The sequence below is a fragment of the Cottoperca gobio genome, chromosome 18 (assembly GCF_900634415.1).
Source record: "Cottoperca gobio chromosome 18, fCotGob3.1, whole genome shotgun sequence".
In the NCBI taxonomy this organism is placed as follows: Eukaryota; Metazoa; Chordata; class Actinopteri; order Perciformes; family Bovichtidae; genus Cottoperca; species Cottoperca gobio.
Window position 1 is genome coordinate 14,909,261 of NC_041372.1, and position 21,123 is coordinate 14,930,383.

The 21,123-nt window shown below is 46.7% G+C and overlaps 1 protein-coding gene, 8 non-coding genes and 1 pseudogene across 9 annotated transcripts; 9 read left to right on the top strand and 1 right to left on the bottom strand.

The window, feature by feature from the left end:
• Nucleotides 1–5,824: 5,824 nt before the first annotated feature.
• On the top strand, nucleotides 5,825–5,917 carry LOC115024089 (small nucleolar RNA SNORD14). The gene has a single exon (XR_003834080.1). It is a non-coding gene; the product is annotated as a small nucleolar RNA SNORD14 (small nucleolar RNA).
• A 261-nt stretch (nucleotides 5,918–6,178) lies between these two features.
• LOC115024088 (small nucleolar RNA SNORD14) lies at nucleotides 6,179–6,271 on the top strand. The gene has a single exon (XR_003834079.1). It is a non-coding gene; the product is annotated as a small nucleolar RNA SNORD14 (small nucleolar RNA).
• A 176-nt stretch (nucleotides 6,272–6,447) lies between these two features.
• On the top strand, nucleotides 6,448–6,540 carry LOC115024083 (small nucleolar RNA SNORD14). Its single transcript, XR_003834073.1, has one exon. It is a non-coding gene; the product is annotated as a small nucleolar RNA SNORD14 (small nucleolar RNA).
• A 150-nt stretch (nucleotides 6,541–6,690) lies between these two features.
• On the top strand, nucleotides 6,691–6,783 carry LOC115024084 (small nucleolar RNA SNORD14). The gene has a single exon (XR_003834074.1). It is a non-coding gene; the product is annotated as a small nucleolar RNA SNORD14 (small nucleolar RNA).
• A 585-nt stretch (nucleotides 6,784–7,368) lies between these two features.
• LOC115024085 (small nucleolar RNA SNORD14) lies at nucleotides 7,369–7,461 on the top strand. The gene has a single exon (XR_003834076.1). It is a non-coding gene; the product is annotated as a small nucleolar RNA SNORD14 (small nucleolar RNA).
• A 176-nt stretch (nucleotides 7,462–7,637) lies between these two features.
• LOC115024086 (small nucleolar RNA SNORD14) lies at nucleotides 7,638–7,730 on the top strand. The gene has a single exon (XR_003834077.1). It is a non-coding gene; the product is annotated as a small nucleolar RNA SNORD14 (small nucleolar RNA).
• Nucleotides 7,731–7,880: 150 nt separating this feature from the next.
• Nucleotides 7,881–7,973, top strand: LOC115024082 (small nucleolar RNA SNORD14). Its single transcript, XR_003834072.1, has one exon. It is a non-coding gene; the product is annotated as a small nucleolar RNA SNORD14 (small nucleolar RNA).
• Nucleotides 7,974–8,149: 176 nt separating this feature from the next.
• Nucleotides 8,150–8,242, top strand: LOC115024087 (small nucleolar RNA SNORD14). The gene has a single exon (XR_003834078.1). It is a non-coding gene; the product is annotated as a small nucleolar RNA SNORD14 (small nucleolar RNA).
• Nucleotides 8,243–9,005: 763 nt separating this feature from the next.
• LOC115023630 (RING finger protein 175-like) lies at nucleotides 9,006–15,142 on the top strand. The gene is made up of 9 exons (XM_029454801.1): nucleotides 9,006–9,156; nucleotides 9,498–9,535; nucleotides 9,698–9,839; nucleotides 9,945–10,099; nucleotides 10,279–10,386; nucleotides 10,723–10,843; nucleotides 11,273–11,406; nucleotides 11,537–11,638; nucleotides 14,027–15,142. Exons 1-9 carry the CDS (start codon nucleotides 9,136–9,138, stop codon nucleotides 14,145–14,147), a joined length of 942 nt encoding a protein of 313 aa, XP_029310661.1. The 5' UTR covers nucleotides 9,006–9,135; the 3' UTR covers nucleotides 14,148–15,142.
• LOC115023631 (toll-like receptor 2) lies at nucleotides 15,102–20,743 on the bottom strand (annotated as a pseudogene).
• Between the last annotated feature and the right edge of the window lie 380 nt (nucleotides 20,744–21,123).

Genomic DNA, 21,123 nt, shown 5'->3' on the forward strand with positions numbered 1-21,123 from the left:
AGTCCAACAGAGAGTCCAACAGAGAGTCCAACAGAGAGTCTAACAGAGAGTCTAACAGAGAGACCAACAGAGAGACCAACAGAGAGTCCAACAGAGAGTCCAACAGAGAGTCCAACAGAGAGTCTAACAGAGAGTCCAACAGAGAGTCCAACAGAGAGTCCAACAGAGAGTCCAACAGAGAGTCTAACAGAGAGTCTAACAGAGAGACCAACAGAGAGACCAACAGAGAGACCAACAGAGAGTCCAACAGAGAGTCTAACAGAGAGTCCAACAGAGAGTCCAACAGAGAGTCTAACAGAGAGTCTAACAGAGAGTCCAACAGAGAGTCTAACAGAGAGTCTAACAGAGAGTCTAACAGAGAGTCTAACAGAGAGTCCAACAGAGAGACTAACAGAGAGTCCAACAGAGAGTCCAACAGAGAGTCTAACAGAGAGTCTAACAGAGAGTCCAACAGAGAGACTAACAGAGAGTCCAACAGAGAGTCCAACAGAGAGTCCAACAGAGAGACCAACAGAGAGACCAACAGAGAGTCTAACAGAGAGTCCAACAGAGAGTCTAACAGAGAGTCCAACAGAGAGACCAACAGAGAGACCAACAGAGAGACCAACAAAGAGTCTAACAGAGAGTCCAACAGAGAGACCAACAGAGAGACCAACAGAGAGACCAACAGAGAGTCCAACAGAGAGTCCAACAGAGAGACTAACAGAGAGTCCAACAGAGAGTCCAACAGAGAGACTAACAGAGAGTCCAACAGAGAGTCTAACAGAGAGTCTAACAGAGAGTCCAACAGAGAGTCCAACAGAGAGTCCAACAGAGAGTCTAACAGAGAGACCAACAGAGAGTCCAACAGAGAGTCCAACAGAGAGTCTAACAGAGAGTCCAACAGAGAGTCTAACAGAGAGTCTAACAGAGAGACCAACAGAGAGACCAACAGAGAGACCAACAGAGAGTCTAACAGAGAGTCTAACAGAGAGTCCAACAGAGAGACCAACAGAGAGTCCAACAGAGAGACTAACAGAGAGACCAACAGAGAGTCCAACAGAGAGTCCAATAGAGAGTCTAACAGAGAGTCTAACAGAGAGTCCAACAGAGAGACCAACAGAGAGTCCAACAGAGAGTCTAACAGAGAGTCTAACAGAGAGACCAACAGAGAGACCAACAGAGAGACCAACAGAGAGACCAACAGAGAGTCCAACAGAGAGACTAACAGAGAGTCGGGGAAGGATTGGGATCTATGTTGTACTGATAACAGTTCTACTGACAGTAGCTCTACTGACAGCAGCTCTACTGACAGCAGCTCGACACCGTTCCTCTCTCTGCTTTGTCCCCAAAGTTTATTTTTCTAAACCTACTGATGAGAAAGGAAACATCTATGAAGCTGCACAGACGTCGAGTTCCTCAGAGAGACGAGTCATCAGGATAACGTGACTCCGTCAGGAGTCCATTGAGCATAAAGTGATAAAACAAGAGACAGATTCTCCAACATCTGTATTAAGAGTCAGAAAAATACTTGTGGAGTGAAATGTGTATTTATATAGAGAATTGTTAGTTATATGTTAATACTAATATCTACTGCAATGCACTGTAATATAATGTATATATTTATGTATTTTGTATGTATTTTTGTACATGTGTGTATCTGTATATATGTCTGTATATATTGTAAGAAAATCCCTTTTTCTATTGGAGAAGTGGCTCTGACTCTTCTGTGTGTAAATACTTTAATATCAGAAGTTGTGAGGATCAAAGAGTTCAACAGTATTAATAATAATAAACTTTATTAACACTCACACCAGTAACAACATGTTAGCAGGTTGTGTGTACCGTGTAAAGTTACTAGGAGTTTAGAAAAACAGACAAGAACAAAATGCACTTTCTGTTCCTCGTCTCCATCTAGTGGCCATTAGAGGATCTGCAGCCTCAGAGTTCAGCATGTTAACCTGAGATCCACTGATGGAAAATATGATAAAACATAAGAGAAAACATAGAATATAAGTTTATATTTACAGATATATTATGTGGAGATATTTACAAACCCTATAAATACTTGTGATCTGAGATCAGAGAGCAGAGCAGGAGGGAGGAATAAATAAAATAAAACATTATGTAATGGAGAAGACTTGTGCAATTTGTTTGAATTCTTATGGACTTGTGTTGAAGCTCACCATGGTTTGCACCTCGCTGTGTGTAAATACTTCAAATCTAACCATAAAAATGAACATGAACAGAGACAGTGCCGATATTAAAATTGAAATTCTCTTGTATTTGGCTTTGACAAAGGTGAACCAGAACAGATCATTTGAAGAAGTCACCTCGGCCTCTGGGAAACTAAATATTGTACTTTGTACTCCAATCATTGGACAGTTACTAGTTACTTGAATGAACCAAACTTTTACTTCCAATCACATAACAACATATTAAAACACTTCTATGTAAAACATGACAATATAACAATATAATAATATTAATACATTATACTAATAACAAATTATAACTGACATATATAACAAGTCAACCACTCCACAAACTACAACCTCCAAATTGAGTCAACACCTCTCTAAATGAGTTTCAACATTAATATTACAACCATCATCAAGTATATACATGTATACACAGCTATACAACTATATACATGAATAAGTGTCCAGTGTCCATGCCTCTGATAGGGGGCAGAGGGACAATAACTCAGTGTCCATGCCTCTGGTAGGGGACAGAGGGACACTAACTCAGTGTCCATGCCTCTGATAGGGGACGGAGGGACACTAACTCAGTGTCCATGCCTCCGATAGGAGACAGAGGGACACTAACTCAGTGTCCATGCCTCCGGTAGGGGTCTGAGGGACACGAACTCAGTGTCCATGCCTCTGATAGGGGGCTGAGGGACACTAACTCAGTGTCCATGCCTCCGGTAGAAGACAGAGGGACACTAACTCAGTGTCCATGTCTCCGATAGGGGACAGAGGGACACGAAATCAGTGTCCATGCCTCTGATAGGGGACAGAGGGACACAAACTCAGTGTCCATGCCTCTGATAGGAGACAGAGGGACACTAACTCAGTGTCCATGTCTCCGATAGGGGACAGAGGGACACTAACTCAGTGTCCATGTCTCCGGTAGGAGACAGAGGGACACTAACTCAGTGTCCATGCCTCCGGTAGGGGGCTGAGGGACACGAACTCAGTGTCCATGCCTCTGATAGGGGGCTGAGGGACACTAACTCAGTGTCCATGCCTCCGGTAGAAGACAGAGGGACACTAACTCAGTGTCCATGTCTCCGATAGGGGACAGAGGGACACGAAATCAGTGTCCATGCCTCTGATAGGAGACAGAGGGACACTAACTCAGTGTCCATGTCTCCGATAGGGGACAGAGGGACACTAACTCAGTGTCCATGTCTCCGGTAGGAGACAGAGGGACACTAACTCAGTGTCCATGCCTCTGATAGGGGACGGAGGGACACTAACTCAGTGTCCATGCCTCTGGTAGGAGAGAGAGGGACACTAACTCAGTGTCCATGCCTCTGGTAGGAGACAGAGGGACACTAACTCAGTGTCCATGCCTCTGGTAGGAGACAGAGGGACACTAACTCAGTGTCCATGCCTCTGGTAGTGGACAGAGGGACACTAACTCAGTCTCCATGCCTCTGGTAGGGGACAGAGGGACACTAACTCAGTGTCCATGCCTCTGGTAGGAGACAGAGGGACACTAACTCAGTCTCCATGCCTCTGGTAGGGGACAGAGGGACACTAACTCAGTGTCCATGCCTCTGGTAGGGGACAGAGGGACACTAACTAAACGGATACAATGTTCACATGAACATTTATTATTGTGTTGGTTGGTGTCAGAAAGTGAAGCGACAGATGTGAAGGTTCTCTGGTTCTGTTGTTTCATGTTGATGTTCAGAACCACACACACACCAACTGAAAACAGCTGCTGGTGCTTTTATTATTGTGTTGTATTGAAGTGTTGCCCTGTTGTTCAGCACCACTGCAGCTCAGTGAACACTGCAGCTCACATGTTGGACCACTGGCGCCACCTGCTGACACAAACACCTTCCTGCAGCTGACACACTTTGTATTGGACTATAAATGTGAGATGTGGGCGATACTGCAAAAAGTGGTATCGATCCGATACCAAGACCAACAGAGAGTCCAACAGAGAGTCCAACAGAGAGTCCACCAGAGAGTCTAACAGAGAGTCCAACAGAGAGTCTAACAGAGAGTCCAACAGAGAGTCCACCAGAGAGTCCAACAGAGAGTCCACTAGAGAGTCTAACAGAGAGTCCAACAGAGAGACCACCAGAGAGTCTAACAGAGAGTCCAACAGAGAGTCCACCAGAGAGTCTAACAGAGAGTCCAACAGAGAGTCCAACAGAGAGTCTAACAGAGAGACCAACAGAGAGTCTAACAGAGAGACTAACAGAGAGTCCAACAGAGAGTCCAACAGAGAGTCTAACAGAGAGACTAACAGAGAGTCCAACAGAGAGACTAACAGAGAGTCTAACAGAGAGACTAACAGAGAGACTAACAGAGAGACCAACAGAGAGTCCAACAGAGAGACTAACAGAGAGTCCAACAGAGAGTCCAACAGAGAGTCTAACAGAGAGTCCAACAGAGAGTCCAACAGAGAGACTAACAGAGAGTCTAACAGAGAGTCTAACAGAGAGTCCAACAGAGAGTCTAACAGAGAGACTAACAGAGAGACTAACAGAGAGACCAACAGAGAGACTAACAGAGAGTCCAACAGAGAGACCAACAGAGAGACCAACAGAGAGACTAACAGAGAGACCAACAGAGAGTCTAACAGAGAGACCAACAGAGAGTCCAACAGAGAGACTAACAGAGAGACTAACAGAGAGTCAGATTCTGATATTACTCGGTGCAGTTCCCCTCCGGGCCGCTGGGCGGTTCACCGGCCGCCATGATGGTATAAAAGGAAGTGAAGATCTCTGCTGCTGTCATTCCAACAGATCTCTGAGCTGCTGCAGCAGCTGCGACGAAGCTGCCGCTCAAACTAAAGGTAAATATAACCTTATATTTCACTTTAGCCCTCAAATGGAGCATTGCACGTCTTCATCACAACATGTAGACGTTAAAGATGGCGACGTGAGTCACAGATGACGAGTTAATTTCAAGGATGGTCGAAGATTGTCCCAGAAATGCTGAAGCTCCCAACACGTTGTGTTTAACGTGGGTGACTTATTTAATGTGTAACCGTAACTTTAGAGCTACAGTTACTCTTCTACAACCCTGTATATCATGTGTCGGTAACTGGAGCCCTCGTGTTTAAATGTGGCCGGAACCTTTATTCTTAGTGTGTTTAAAGTTGTAACAGTGACGCTGCTACACCGTGTTCCGATTAATCGACTTTAGACCCTCTGAAACGTTGATGTTTCCGGTGAACACGTGGTGCAGGTAATGAGATGCTCAGCTCTACTTCTGCTTAACTTGATGAACTCACTGATCATCAAGAGTAAAGTAACTTTGTGTAAACTAAAATGTAAAAGTTCACCTGAAACTCCGTGATTTACACATTTATGACAATAATTTTCATATCAAAGTAATTATTTTAATTCAACTGCATACTTCAAATATTAAAGGCCGAGAATTTAAAGTTCTCAGATGAATGTTTTTTATTATAGATATAGATATAGATGGATATCTATATATATTTATTTCAGAGGTCAAGTTTTCATTTTGCAACTTTCTTCTCATTTCAGGTTTTAAGATGTGTCGTGCAGACGAGTCACCTCTGACCTGCGGCCTGACGTCCTCTCAAGGTGACATTTGAGATGTGTTTATTGTTTATTACCAGACGTCCTTCTGCGCTGTGATGACGCTTTTTCCTGCCATTCGTAGTTTCCTCCAGAGGTCTGCCGACCGGTGATGGCCCAATCCTTCCTTGGATGTCTGAGCGCTTTTAGAAAAAGAAACAGAATCCTTGTTTACGGCCGTTGCTGTATTAATTTTGCTCCATTAAATAAGACGTTTGTGTTTTAACTCCTCAGGTCCTGACGGGATTAAGACCTTCAGGGACACCGTACAGAAGGCGCGTCTCGATGGATGAAGGACGACGTCGCCAAGAAGCAGAAGTGCTTCTGCTCCACTGAACACAGGTGAGCGGATCACATGACCTGCTGCTTGTATAGTTATTATGGGAAGAGTTTTCTCTGCTGCCGTCGCTGTGATGACGCTTTTTCCTGCCATTCGTAGTTTCCTCCAGAGGTCTACCGACCGGTGATGGCCCAATCCTTCCTTGGATGTCTGAGCGAACACTGAAGCTCTTCAGCTCGTCTCGTAGCCTCTTCTCTCAGAACTAACTCTTACTTTGTGTCTCAGGTGAACGTGACGCTGCGTCAATGACCTCCTGCAGAGATGCTCGCCGCCTGTGCAGGTGTGTGTAATGCTTGTATTCTGTGGATCACCTACACGTCCAGTCCTGCTGCCGTCGCTGTGATGACGCTTTTTCCTGCCATTCGTAGTTTCCTCCAGAGGTCTGCCGACCGGTGATGGCCCAATCCTTCCTTGGATGTCTGAGCGACTTTAAAGCAGTGACTTGAACACGTTGTTTTAGCTTCACAGCTAACTCGTCCTTTCATGTCACTTTCAGGGCCGTCTGTGCTGAGCTCGTGTCCTCCAGTCGTTGGTTGTCACCTGGTACGTAGTTTAAACTCTCAGTCTGACGTACGATTCGCTGTGATGACGCTTTTTCCTGCCATTCGTAGTTTCCTCCAGAGGTCTGCCGACCGGTGATGGCCCAATCCTTCCTTGGATGTCTGAGCGACTAGAGAGCAGTGATGAGTCTTCTCTTTGTTATATTTGTCGAGACTAAACTGATCTCATGTTGTTTCAGGTGGGGGTGTGAAGGGACCGGATGTCTTCTGGAGCTGAAGTTCAGCAGGTGTGTTTCTGATCCTGTGACCATCAGGGCTGCACAACAAAGACGTCACTTTATTCAGACACTAAGCTTTGTCTGGGCCAACGTGTTGACGTGGTTCATGGAAATGTGTTTATTGTGCAATGAATCAGAAGTTGTTAGTTTGAACTGAACGCCTGCTAGTTGTCTTAAGTTCTGAGTGAAGCTAAAGAACCTGGAGCCTGCAGTACATTTAGATAATTACAGACATGACCTTTAACCTCTGGGTCCAGCGTCTCGTGTGAAACACTCTTCTGAGTCTAAACTGAATATTTGATCATTCAATCAGCAGTCAGTACATTTAAAATTAAAGCTTATGCTTTAATTTGTCGTATGACAGTAACGTGAGTTTCTCAGGTTTAGTGTTGGTTGTAATAACAAACTGAATAAATATTTAAATAATCCAGAATTAGTTTTCCAAACCCGTAAACGTCCTTTACTAAGTCCCTCTGTTCGCTGTGATGACGCTTTTTCCTGCCATTCGTAGTTTCCTCCAGAGGTCTGCCGACCGGTGATGGCCCAATCCTTCCTTGGATGTCTGAGCGAACACTGAAGCTCTTCAGCTCGTCTCGTAGCCTCTTCTCTCAGAACTAACTCTTACTTTGTGTCTCAGGTGAACGTGACGCTGCGTCAATGACCTCCTGCAGAGATGCTCGCCGCCTGTGCAGGTGTGTGTAATGCTTGTATTCTGTGGATCACCTACACGTCCAGTCCTGCTGCCGTCGCTGTGATGACGCTTTTTCCTGCCATTCGTAGTTTCCTCCAGAGGTCTGCCGACCGGTGATGGCCCAATCCTTCCTTGGATGTCTGAGCGACTTTAAAGCAGTGACTTGAACACTTTGTTTTAGCTTCACAGCTAACTCGTCCTTTCATGTCACTTTCAGGGCCGTCTGTGCTGAGCTCGTGTCCTCCAGTCGTTGGTTGTCACCTGGTACGTAGTTTAAACTCTCAGTCTGACGTACGAGTCGCTGTGATGACGCTTTTTCCTGCCATTCGTAGTTTCCACCAGAGGTCTGCCGACCGGTGATGGCCCAATCCTTCCTTGGATGTCTGAGCGAACACTGAAGCTCTTCAGCTCGTCTCGTAGCCTCTTCTCTCAGAACTAACTCTTACTTTGTGTCTCAGGTGAACGTGACGCTGCGTCAATGACCTCCTGCAGAGATGCTCGCCGCCTGTGCAGGTGTGTGTAATGCTTGTATTCTGTGGATCACCTACACGTCCAGTCCTGCTGCCGTCGCTGTGATGACGCTTTTTCCTGCCATTCGTAGTTTCCTCCAGAGGTCTGCCGACCGGTGATGGCCCAATCCTTCCTTGGATGTCTGAGCGAATTGTGTTGTCGTTGTGACGTCCGCTCAGTTTTATGTTCGCTGACGTGTCTTTGTCCTGCAGGTCGACTGTAAACCAGGAGCTGCTCCGAGGACCCAGAAGATTTCTCCACGTTTCTCTTCTCAAAGAAATAAAAAATGAAACTGAACTCGTTGAATTGTTTGTTGTGATTGTGCAGCATTAGATGAACTCGTGTTCTTTAATCAGTTACACTTTGTTGGATTGAAATGAACTCTTCTCAGTATGAAGATTTATTTAAAGTTAGTTACTTTATAACTTAAATTTATGCAGAAATAAGCAGTTAAGAGGGATTAGAACTGATAGTGGTGCATAGATGTTGAACAGAACATTTAAACTATTTGTAAAAGTAAATTTTTTGGGATATAATTGAAGAGGAGTACCGTGCACTTTATAAAAGTATATGTGCAGTATTGAGGTAAATTACCTCACACCTTATACTCTACCTTTTGTAAGTCATGTACTTCCAACTCCTTCATGTATGTATACACGTAACGAAATTAATACAACATAAGTAAACACTTATTATAGGGACCTGGCAGTACTAGAAGTATTTTAAATGAGCTGGTCTACCTGCTGCACCATACCTGATTAATAGTTATAATGCAGTTCTCTATAGAATATAACTGGCGATTCTGCAGTAGTTTCGATGGCTTTAACTTAATAATTAACTAATTAATTAAAGTTGTTCCACCCCTGGTGAACACTCAGTACATACCCTTCTGTGTTTACTCGCGTGGAGAGTTTTGACCCTCTTGGCTTCCCGTACGCGCAACGCCTCTGAGCAGCTGTCAGTTGGGAAGTTGCTGTTAAAGCAGTGCTAGCCTAGCTAGCTGTTTACCGGCTAGCTTGAACCGGGGAGGATAAAAACAAACAATGGCGGGCGTGCACCCCCAGGTAAGTAAACTTGAGTTAATACCGCAGCTGGTTGCACTCTGTAAACCCAAACAAATTATACTTTTAACGTCTAAATGAATAAAAACAGCCGCTAACGGTAGCTAACGTATCCGTAGCTAGCCAGCTAGCTGCCTAGCTCAAGTCAGCTGTGAACGAGCTGTCAATAGTCACGCTGCTGTTGGGACGTGGCAACACAGAGGCGTTATCTCAGACAAGAAACGCCTTATTTCATTTCACAATATTATATTTTATGAACGGGTAGCTTAATAAGCTGTATTAAGCTACATAACTGTCCAGTGAGACCCACAGCTGCTATTTCTGTCCCTGCCTCTTTATTACAGGACGACCTGCTGAAAATGACACACAGAGAAAACTGGAAGTGAGTAGCAGCAGCTTTCTCTCCCATCATACACCCAGTTTATTTTCATTTTAAATACTGGAATATATAAATGAAATGCTGCATTTCCCTCCCCCAGCCATCTTTCCTCTGACTGCCCTTGTGTTGAGTGTTATCTCCCCCTCACTTTCTCTTCTCTGTCAGGGTGCAGCATGAGCGCCTGCATGTGAAGCACAGGGGTCACGAGGCCATGCATGCAGAGATGGTGATGATCCTCATTGCCACGCTGGTGGTGGCTCAGATAGTGCTGGTGCAGTGGAAGCAGCGGCACCACCGCTCGTACAATGTGAGTGGGGAAAGAGAACCGTCAAACAAACCACCTTCAAACTATCCAAACGTCAAGCGAATAAAAAGTATGTGAAGTGTAATGAAGTGTCCGTCTCCTCCTCAGCTGGTGACCCTTGTCCAGATGTGGGTGGTTCCTCTTTACTTCACCATCAAACTGTACTGGTGGAGATTTCTGTCCATGTGGGGCATGTTCTCCGTCGTCACCAGCTACGTCGTCTTCAGAGCCACACGCAAGCCGCTGTCCCGCAGGACGCCGAGGTGAGGACGAGGGTGTTCGAGGATGCCTTTTCTTGTCTTAACATGATTGTAAATTAAATGTCTTTTGGTTTTGAACTTAACTTCTCAATCAGTAGTATAATCATAATCATAATTATATTTGGAACACTGTGATGTGTGTGTGTGTGTGTGTTTTATTCTAAGTGTGTGTGTGTTTTCAGGATGGTGTACAAGTGGTTCCTGCTGATCTACAAGCTGAGCTATGCAGTGGGCGTCCTCGGCTACCTGGCCATCATGTTCACCATGTTCGGCTTCAACGTCTTCTTCAGGTGAGTCCCTGCTGACGGGACAGACGTCGTTTACACTTTTATTAACGGACTTCCATCAGTATCTAGTGAGAGACTCTTTCTTCTCTTGGCTTGGTAAAGACTTTTAAACATCCTGTATGTCAGGGAGCGCAGGAGATTTGCCTTTGCCTCAGATATTACATTTATTAAGAACGTATCATACCACTACACCACTACATTCCCCACATTCTGCAGGTATCAGAGTCCAGAGATCCAGATTCAGTTGGTCAAATGTGTCAGAAAATCAAAGTTTTACTGATGCACAATATTGGATTTTTGTCTATTTCCAATATTAAAGTAATTTCTTTGTGTCTGCAGGATCAAGGCCGAGGACTCCATGGACGTGGGTGTGATCATGCTGTTTTACGGGCTTTACTACGGCGTCATGGGCCGAGACTTTGCAGAAATCTGCTCTGACTACATGGCTTCTACCATCGGGGTACGAGTGTTATTATTGGTTCTTCATGGTGACTCCATGTTTCAACACTAGTTGCGAAAATACAAACTCAAATCTGACTCACACTCACTGAGGATGTCAATGTCTCCAAAGTCCAACTGGTACAAACCTCCAAAGATGTATTAATCATAACTTTAAGACGCTCCGACTGCAGAACCTGCCTGAAAGTGTTCTTCAGGATCACAGTAATCCAGTGGAAGTTGTTTGTACATCTATGAGTAAAAAGCAAACAGGAGCTGCTAATAGTTCATTCTGCCTACTTTATTTTAAGAAATACAAGCTAAAACCCTGAATCCACAGCATTTCAGGTATCCCAAATGAGATGATGTTACAGGTATTCGCCCCGTGTTGTGTTGACATACCTCTGATTGTGTAGAATAAACACTTGTGTGTGTGTGTGTGTGTCTTCAGTACTACAACAAGGGAGGCATGCCCAGCAGGAGCCTGACTGACGACATCTGCGCGGTATGCGGTCAGAGGATCCTGGTGGACGTGGAGGAGGAAGGACTCATAGAAGACACGTACCAGCTCTCCTGCGGACACATGTATCCTTCCAACAGACACTTTGTGCATTTAAGCAGAAGATCTGTATGATTCTGAGCTAGAATCACGAGTTATTTTAGTAGTAGTTTTGTTTTTTCAGTATTTCTTCCTTAACCTGCTTCGCCCCTTCAGATTCCACGAGTTCTGCATCCGCGGCTGGTGCATCGTGGGTAAGAAGCAGACGTGTCCGTACTGCAACGAGAAGGTCGACTTGAAGAGGATGATGAGCAACCCGTATCCTTTCACAGCTTAAAGAAACAACTTTCAAACACTGCCGGGACCTTTGAACCTCATAAAACAGCTTTTAACTTTCAGAATATCAAACACAAAGAAACTGGAGACTCACCAGCGTTAAGAGTTCACAAAGAACACCAACCGAGAACACGACCTGCACATCCTCCCAAATAACTTTTAAACCTTCCCGCTGAAGTATTTCACTATAAATAATAATATAATAAAGCAACGACTTCAGAACCCTCCGCCTCGTACACACCCTGAACCCTCCGCCTCGTACACACCCTGAACCCTCCGCCTCATAAACATCCTGAACCCTCCGCCTCGTACACACCCTGAACCCTCCGCCTCGTACACACCCTGAACCCTCCGCCTCGTAAACACCCTGAACCCTGAACCCTCCGCCTCGTAAACACCCTGAACCCTGAACCCTCCGCCTCATAAACATCCTGAACCCTGAACCCTCCGCCTCGTAAACACCCTGAACCCTGAACCCTCCGCCTCGTAAACACCCTGAACCCTGAACCCTCCGCCTCGTACACACCCTGAACCCTCCGCCTCGTAAACACCCTGAACCCTGAACCCTCCGCCTCATAAACATCCTGAACCCTCCGCCTCGTACACACCCTGAACCCTCCGCCTCGTACACACCCTGAACCCTCCGCCTCGTACACACCCTGAACCCTCCGCCTCGTAAACACCCTGAACCCTCCGCCTCGTACACACCCTGAACCCTCCGCCTCGTAAACATCCTGAACCCTCCGCCTCGTAAACACCCTGAACCCTCCGCCTCGTACACACCCTGAACCCTCCGCCTAGTAAACATCCTGAACCCTCCGCCTCGTAAACACCCTGAACCCTCCGCCTCGTAAACACCCTGAACCCTCCGCCTCGTAAACATCCTGAACCCTCCGCCTCGTAAACATCCTGAACCCTCCGCCTCGTACACACCCTGAACCCTCCGCCTCGTAAACACCCTGAACCCTGAACCCTCCGCCTCATAAACATCCTGAACCCTCCGCCTCGTACACACCCTGAACCCTCCGCCTCGTACACACCCTGAACCCTCCGCCTCGTACACACCCTGAACCCTCCGCCTCGTACACACCCTGAACCCTCCGCCTCGTAAACACCCTGAACCCTCCGCCTCGTAAACATCCTGAACCCTCCGCCTCGTACACACCCTGAACCCTCCGCCTAGTAAACATCCTGAACCCTCCGCCTCGTAAACACCCTGAACCCTCCGCCTCGTACACACCCTGAACCCTCCGCCTCGTACACACCCTGAACCCTCCGCCTCGTAAACACCCTGAACCCTGAACCCTCCGCCTCGTACACACCCTGAACCCTCCGCCTCGTAAACACCCTGAACCCTGAACCCTCCGCCTCATAAACATCCTGAACCCTCCGCCTCGTACACACCCTGAACCCTCCGCCTCGTACACACCCTGAACCCTCCGCCTCGTACACACCCTGAACCCTCCGCCTCGTACACACCCTGAACCCTCCGCCTCGTACACACCCTGAACCCTCCGCCTCGTAAACACCCTGAACCCTCCGCCTCGTAAACATCCTGAACCCTCCGCCTCGTAAACACCCTGAACCCTCCGCCTCGTACACACCCTGAACCCTCCGCCTAGTAAACATCCTGAACCCTCCGCCTCGTAAACACCCTGAACCCTCCGCCTCGTAAACACCCTGAACCCTCCGCCTCGTAAACATCCTGAACCCTCCGCCTCGTAAACACCCTGAACCCTCCGCCTCGTACACACCCTGAACCCTCCGCCTCGTAAACATCCTGAACCCTCCGCCTCGTACACACCCTGAACCCTCCGCCTCGTAAACACCCTGAACCCTGAACCCTCCGCCTCATAAACATCCTGAACCCTCCGCCTCGTACACACCCTGAACCCTCCGCCTCGTACACACCCTGAACCCTCCGCCTCGTACACACCCTGAACCCTCCGCCTAGTAAACATCCTGAACCCTCCGCCTCGTAAACACCCTGAACCCTCCGCCTCGTACACACCCTGAACCCTCCGCCTCGTAAACACCCTGAACCCTCCGCCTCGTAAACATCCTGAACCCTCCGCCTCGTACACACCCTGAACCCTCCGCCTAGTAAACATCCTGAACCCTCCGCCTCGTACACACCCTGAACCCTCCGCCTCGTAAACACACTGATCTGGCTGCGTGTCCGTTTGGTTTTTAGAAGAGAGTGAAAAAGACGCAACTTAATTGTTGATGCTATTTTCTTTTTAAACAACAGCTGTTTGTAGCAGATGATGGAATAACTAATGTTCCTCCTGATGGTCTTGATTTCTTCTGTAGGTCTTAAAGACGCATCATTATTATGGTCTATCTCCTTAATTCCTTGGCCTCACACAGCTGGGAGAAGACGCACGTCCTGTACGGGCAGCTCCTTGATTGGCTCAGATACCTGGTTGCCTGGCAGCCCATCATCATCGGGATTGTCCACGGGATTAACTTCAGCCTGGGCCTCGAGTAGAGCCGCGAGGAACCCCGCTGGAAGTACGTTGTGGGGAAAAAGTCAAAAAAAAAAAAAAGAAAATCCGTTTGGCAGCAAACTGTCAAAGTCGGCGCCACACAGGAAGTGATTCATGTTGTTGGACTGGACGCTCGTTTCCAGCAGACGGAGGACACGGAGGACGCTGTGATGCCAAACTGCTGCCGACTGAACGCAAATATTCACGCACAGATCCGGTATTTGATCCTTTCAAAACGTTTGACACAAGGAACATATGTCGAGTTTGGAACTTACGGAAATGTCGCCGCATGTTGTTTTTATTGTGATAAACCGTTGCTTTCCTTTGTACTGTATCCAAATGCCTTTTTAAACACTTTTATAGTTTGTTTGCTGGTTCTGCCGACACCACAACACGACCAAACCTGCTGAGCAACTTGATTACAAAAAGGACAATTCTCTCCACGTACGTGGTGCATATAACCTGTTTACATCTCATGTAACTTTACTTTATTGCAAAAGTTTTGTTTGTTTTGTTTTGTATGAAGCTAAAGTCGATGCTAAACGGTCGACTTCTTGTAGCAGCTGGAGTCAGAATGTGACGATTATGTTTTACCGCCGCATCCTTCATCATGTGACCGGATTCTAAGTTGGGGCTGAACGATTTAGAAAACAATATCTGAATGCATTTATTATGATGCTCGAATCAGACGGGATTATCATGTTGACTTGATTATTCATTGGAGAACGTGATTATGGTGTGAATGATTATGAAGATGTTCAGTGTAGGACGTCTCTGCAGCGCCACAATATTTAATTATAAAAGGTATTTCGATATGTTAATTGTGCAGCCCTGATTTAAGCGTCACGTACACTCCGCTGTTCTCCCAACATAACGACGCTCATCCCGCGACACGAAGAAAACGTTCTTTTGCCAAATCATGTTGACATCGCTTTTGTTATCAAGAAAACTGCTGCTGATAATAACTTTGTATTTATTAAATATTAGTAAAACATCATCAGTGTGTCGGAACATGTCTTAAAGGTATGGGGGGGGGGGGGGGGTATTCTTACTAAACACACAGAGCATCCTTGAGGTCTAACAAACATGTTAAAGAAAAACCCTGGGATCTACAAAGGTCAGCAGAACCTCCTCCTCTTACACTTCACACTCTCTCTTCTCATCTTCTCTCTGCTCATTCCTCCCTTGTACTCCGCTCATTGTACATTTCCTTTCTTCTCTTCTAATTCTCACTCCACCCTTTTGTTCTCCTCTCAATCCTCTTCTGCTCTCAAAGCGTTGCGGAGACTCCTCCAGAACTCCCCTCTCCTCTCCTCCTCCTGAGGCCACTCCAGGTAGGTGGTGGAGCTCATGAGTTTGCGCAGTTTGCAGAAGCGTTTGGGGATGTCGTCCTTGGACAGCGGCTCCAGCAGGATCAAGATGGCCTCGTATCCGCCGGCTGTCCCATCGAAGAGCTTGAAGTGGGAGAAGTCGAGCTCATAGCGGCACCAGTCGGACTGGACGAAATTCTCAGAGAGGATGAAGACGGTGTGCCGGCTGCGCTCCATGGCGCTCATGATGTTGTCAATGATCCAGTGTCCAGGAAGGAAGTCCCGCTTGTGGAGGCACAGGGTCAGAGGCTGGGGTGATCTGGGATGCACAGAGTCTTCATCGTTCTCCCTGTGAGAGAGGAAACCAGACAGCAGGTACTGTTTCCACACAGCTAAAGAATTTATTGGAGAAAAAGTAATCAGTGGAAAATGATGTGGGCTGTACGGATAATCTTCTACTAACATTTCACTTATCAAAGATGCCACATGTTGGTGTAAATCTCTTGTTCCTAAACATAAATAAACTGAAGTGTGATAATGTTTTAAAGTACAACCTTGGCTCCTCCAGCTCCGGTACCAAGAAGTTTTCCACCCAGCTCACGTCTCTGTCACTGTAGGACACGAAGGCATCATAGGACAGCAACGCTTCTGAGCCCTCTCTATCTCGCCGCCGGGAGCTACGCTTGGCCCTCAGCCACACCCACGTCATCTTGAGGTACCAGAACGCATGCAAGCGCCACAGCAGGACACACACCAGAACCCCCACAAACAGCGCCACCACACAGCTCACAGACACGAACAAAACCCGCTGGCACACAACAACGGAGAGCTGCACTCGCCCCACTGGCTCCCCCTGCAGGTGGAGAGGAGAGTCGCACACGTAGTTCTCCTCTCCGTCGGATAAACGCACTTCTTCACCTCCTTTAATGGCCGACTGGAGGAAGTACACGAAGTCACAGGAGCAGACAAATTTGTTCTGACCCGCCTGGAGGTCCTGGAGTCGTCTGTATGACAGGAGGTCTGAATGTTCGAACAGGTTCAGGGTGTTTGACTGCAGAAGAACAAAGAGGGAGTCACACTGGGGAATACAAAGAGCACTGGAAGAAGATATATGTGGTTGGTCCTGACCTGGATTGTCAGTGTTTGCAGACTGGGGAACAGCCATCCAGGGGGCAGTCGCAGTAACTTGTTCCCTGAGAGGTGAAGCTCTCTGAGGGCAGGCAGGATCAGGAGGAAGCCTTTGAGATCGTTGTAGCTCAGATCCAACACCTGGACAGAATAAGGTAAAAGTGTTTTGTGTTGGGATGGAGTCAGGTCTACATGGTTCATCTCTCAGTACCTCCAGAGTTACGGGTAGACAGGGGGAGATGGTTGTAAGTTTAGCCCTGGATATGTTGAGGAATCGCAGGCTGGAAGGCCAGGAGCAGCCCCGGGGCATGGAGTTGTATACGTTCCTGCTGATGTCCAGGTGGGTCAGTTTGGAGAGCTTTGTTACCAGCCGGCTCACCGTGGACAAAGACTGGACAGCAGAGGGACAGAGGAAGGCATTTCTTCTTCAAACCTATGGTCTCATTTTTATTTCTAGTATTCTCACATTTACATTTAGGGACACCGATTTCACATGTGTGTTTACTTTGGTAGTTGAAGTTTGGTAAAACTGAAGTGTGCTAACAACCGGAGATGGGGACCGCAAACCCCAAATAGTCCAAATAATGTCGTAACTGGACCAAAAGCCCATTTGTCCTGCAACAAACAGAAGCACATGGCTAATTATAATGCAGGGTCCTACTCTTCTTCTGATTGGCACTCGTTTACTTTATGGCTTGGGTTGGTTACCTTAAGGCTTTCCCTAATATTCTTACACAAAGCAATCAGAGGCAGAGCCTTCACCATCATTCTGCATAATAATAAGCCATATCTGCTTCTGTTTGTTGCAAGGAGAGGGAGTATTTTCTGAACAATGGGCCTTTTGTTTTTGGGATCACGGGCTGTCGGACCAATGGGAAGCTTTTTCGGAGTATTGGGTGTTCCGGAATAATCGTATCACAATTGATACAAATTTATTGAAAAACTACAAAAACAAGACTATATAAGTTTAACAAAGGCACCTTCAGAGCATTTCCGCTGACATTTAAAACTCTGAGGTCCTTCGGTGTGCCGTCACCGTCACACAGTGTCTCCTCGAGAGTCATGTCAGTTAGCAGGTTGTCGGACAGGTCCAGGTACTGCAGGTTCTTGAGCAGGCGAGACGTGGAACAGGGCATCACAAACACCTGAGGATGAAAGTTTTGATTTTAAAAATCACAATCCTAATTTTATTCTGACAATTTAGACTTTTATTTCTTGTTTTCAAATGTTGGGACTTCTTGCTCTAGCTAGGCAGTGGATGGATGTAGCAGCTCCCACATCTTTACGAGTGACAGATAACATGTTGTTGTTTACCTGAGAGTTTATGACGGACACCTTCCTGGGGTACTCCAGCAGAAACTTCAACTGCACCAACGAGACAAACTCAAAGAGATTCAGCACCACGACGTTTCGCATGTAGAACTCGTCGATGCTTTTATGATCGCTCCATCGGGCTGCCTCCCACCTAACACCAACCGAGAAACAACAAACCAAATAATTCTTGCAGTCCTTCATTCAAACAACATTTATACACTTGTGTGAGAAATACAGGCGACACTAGACTTGTAGCTAGGCGCTTTTTTGACGCTAAAGGATTCGTAAAAGTCGTCAAATCTAGCAAGAAAGTTACTAAGCTGGCAACACTGAATTTGATAGATTCATTTGTTTCCTACCTGCCCTCGCCCGTCAGCGTGATGCCTTCCATGATAATGGATTGGATCGGCACTCCATCCATCACCCTCAGGAAGCCAACAATGGCCTCATCGCACAAGGTAACGTTGAGGAAGGTAATTTTCCTGAAGTGACATCATAGAGGAGCGACTGGTTGGTTTACTGCCAAACGATCTGCCATTTTCGGCATTTTACATTTTTACATGCTTACAAAACCCCTGAAATATTTGACGTGTCGCCTCCTGATCTTCTACATTTTGCTGGTTACTAATGGCAACAAGAGGTTTACATTTGAACTAAGTTATTGAAATGGAGAAAGAGGTTTTGTGTGCAGCATTTACTGCAGAGCAAGAGGTGCATCTGCAAATACACTACTGTGTATATATTATTAGATATTAATGTATGTGTGTGTCTGTCTTTCTCAGTGTCGATTATCTCGCCAACCCTCGGACCGATCTACTTCCTGCTTGGCGTGTGTGTTGCTGAGGACCTGAGGGAGTGCAGTGCCACACATGAAGTTATTTGGATCAGCGGTTCTGTAGAAAACTGTGAAAACCCGTCCCGCCCAAAATCCACAAAACAGCGCTAAAGAAGAAAAGACGATTGTGGACGGACCTGATTCTCCTCCTGGCTGCTTCTCCGAAGGGCTGAACAGACTGATTCCCAATCAGATGGATGTCTTTTAGGATGATAGGTGTCTCGGGGTACGACACGTCCCCGAGCACAGCCGAGGCTAAGGCTAGGTTTGTTAAAAATGGGTTGTGGAGGCTCAAAGTGACTCGACCCAACGGCCAAACGTCCGCTAGAGCACCGGATTCGTACCTGCAGAGATAAAAGAGACGAGAGGTGGACTGAGAGATGGCAACAGTAAGACCTTTAGAGGGCAGAGCTGACTGAAGCAATAAGCAGTGATTCCTTTTTCTTTCAACCTGCTTATACTCCATACTTTGTCCAGTCATCTGTATACAGTGCAAATCACAGGGCCCAGAAGATAAATCATTTTATTTTATGTGTGGTTTTGAATCCACAAACTCTCTAATACTAAACGTCCCCTTGAAGCAGCTGCATCAGCTTTCACACAGAACATAATTTCAAGAATAAATTCTACTTGAAGTGGCTACACAGTCAATGATGGGTCGTGCTGTCTGCCACAGTGCATGTTTTTGATACAGCCACTAGATGTCGCCAAAGTCCGGATGGAGATCTGGCTCTCGTGTAACAACACAAACACACAGTGTCTGTGCTCACCTCGTCAGGTTGTTAGCGTGCACCGTCAGCTCTTCCAGCTGAGTGACTCCAGACAGATCTCCTCTCTTTAGCTCCTGCAGGGCAGGACCTCCAAACCTCAGCCTCCTCAGCCTGACGAGCCTCTGTAACACTGGCCGAGAACCTAGGCAGCTGGAGGACACACAATATGTAGACACTTCAATTTCATTTGCGATGTGGGGGTTTTAGCTTGGTCTTTATCCTGCAACCTTAGCGCTCTACCTGTATGGGTTGTCGAGCAGGTTGAGCTCCTGCAGAGCTCCTAGCTTGCTGAACCATTTGTGGTTGAGAGCAGTCAGCTGGTTGTCGGACAGATCCAGCTCCTCCAGGCTCCACAGAGAGTCAAACGCTGACGGATGGATCACAGCTAGTCTGTTACCTGCAGGACAGAAATATCTATGTAGAAAAACAAAAACTTTCTGAGAGGTTCCACAGGGAACAATCTGTGCACCATTGATTATCATTATTATTATTATTATTATTATTATCATTATCATTATCATTATTATTATTATTATTATTATTATTGTTGTTGGTTGCATTGTTATTAGTTTTTCACTCCGTCTGCTCGAGCAGCTTGTTACGACCCATATTTACTCTCTAGTTATGACGAGAGCAAAGGAGGAAGTCAGGTGTTATAAAGAGAGCCACAATAGGGAGGAAGTCGAGGTTCAAAGTTCATTCCTGACCTTTGGTACAGCAAAACCTTTTCAATACCCTGAACACTCTGTGAACTGGATCTGCTGATGAAGATCAAGTGATATGATCAAAAGCTCTAGCTACTAAATTGTCAATTTGACATTATTTTTAAAGTGTTGCCCAACATATCACACTGGCACATGGTCAGAGCTCCATGAGAGCTTTATTATTTGTTAAGAAATCTGTCCGACACAGTAGATTTAAACCCTCAGAAATGTCTCGCTCTGTCCCAATAAATAATCCCATCAACGTTACCGTGGAGACGCAGAGCCCTCAGTCTCGTGTGTCCCATCAGATCGTCCCCGGTCACCGAGGTGATGTTGTTGAAGGAGAGATCAAGAGTCAGGGCGCCGTCTGTTACCGCTGGAACACGTGTGAATCCTCTGGAGGAGCAGTTACAGGCGAGCCAACGCATCGCAGCGATCGCAGGGTGTCCTCCCGTCGCCTGGGTTTGACCTCTGACCCCAGCACAGGGAGAGGAGGAGGGCGAGGAGGGGGAAGCGACAGTTGGTCGGCTGTCCCATACTGGAGGGGAATAACAGAGACGTTTGAGAGGTGGATGGAAACAGACAAGGGATCACGAAACCCAGCTAGAAACAAAGACGCCGAACAGAAAGAAACTCAGGGAGGAACTGGGATCAGAGAGAAGAGGAAGTCTTTCATGTTCAGGCCTTTGTCAGATGAAGGTGGAGGTGCCTCACAGCTCACAGAACAGGGGGGATATATCTGTTTATTTATATTGTTTGTGAGAATTATCTCCTCTGAGACAGAAGTGAGAGAGAAGAGAGAGGGGGGGGGAGAGAGAGAGGGGAGGAGAGAGACAGAGAGAGGAGAGAGAGAGAGAGGAGAGAGAAGAGACAGAAGTGAGAGAGAGAGAGAGAGGGGGGGGAGGAGAGAGAGAAGA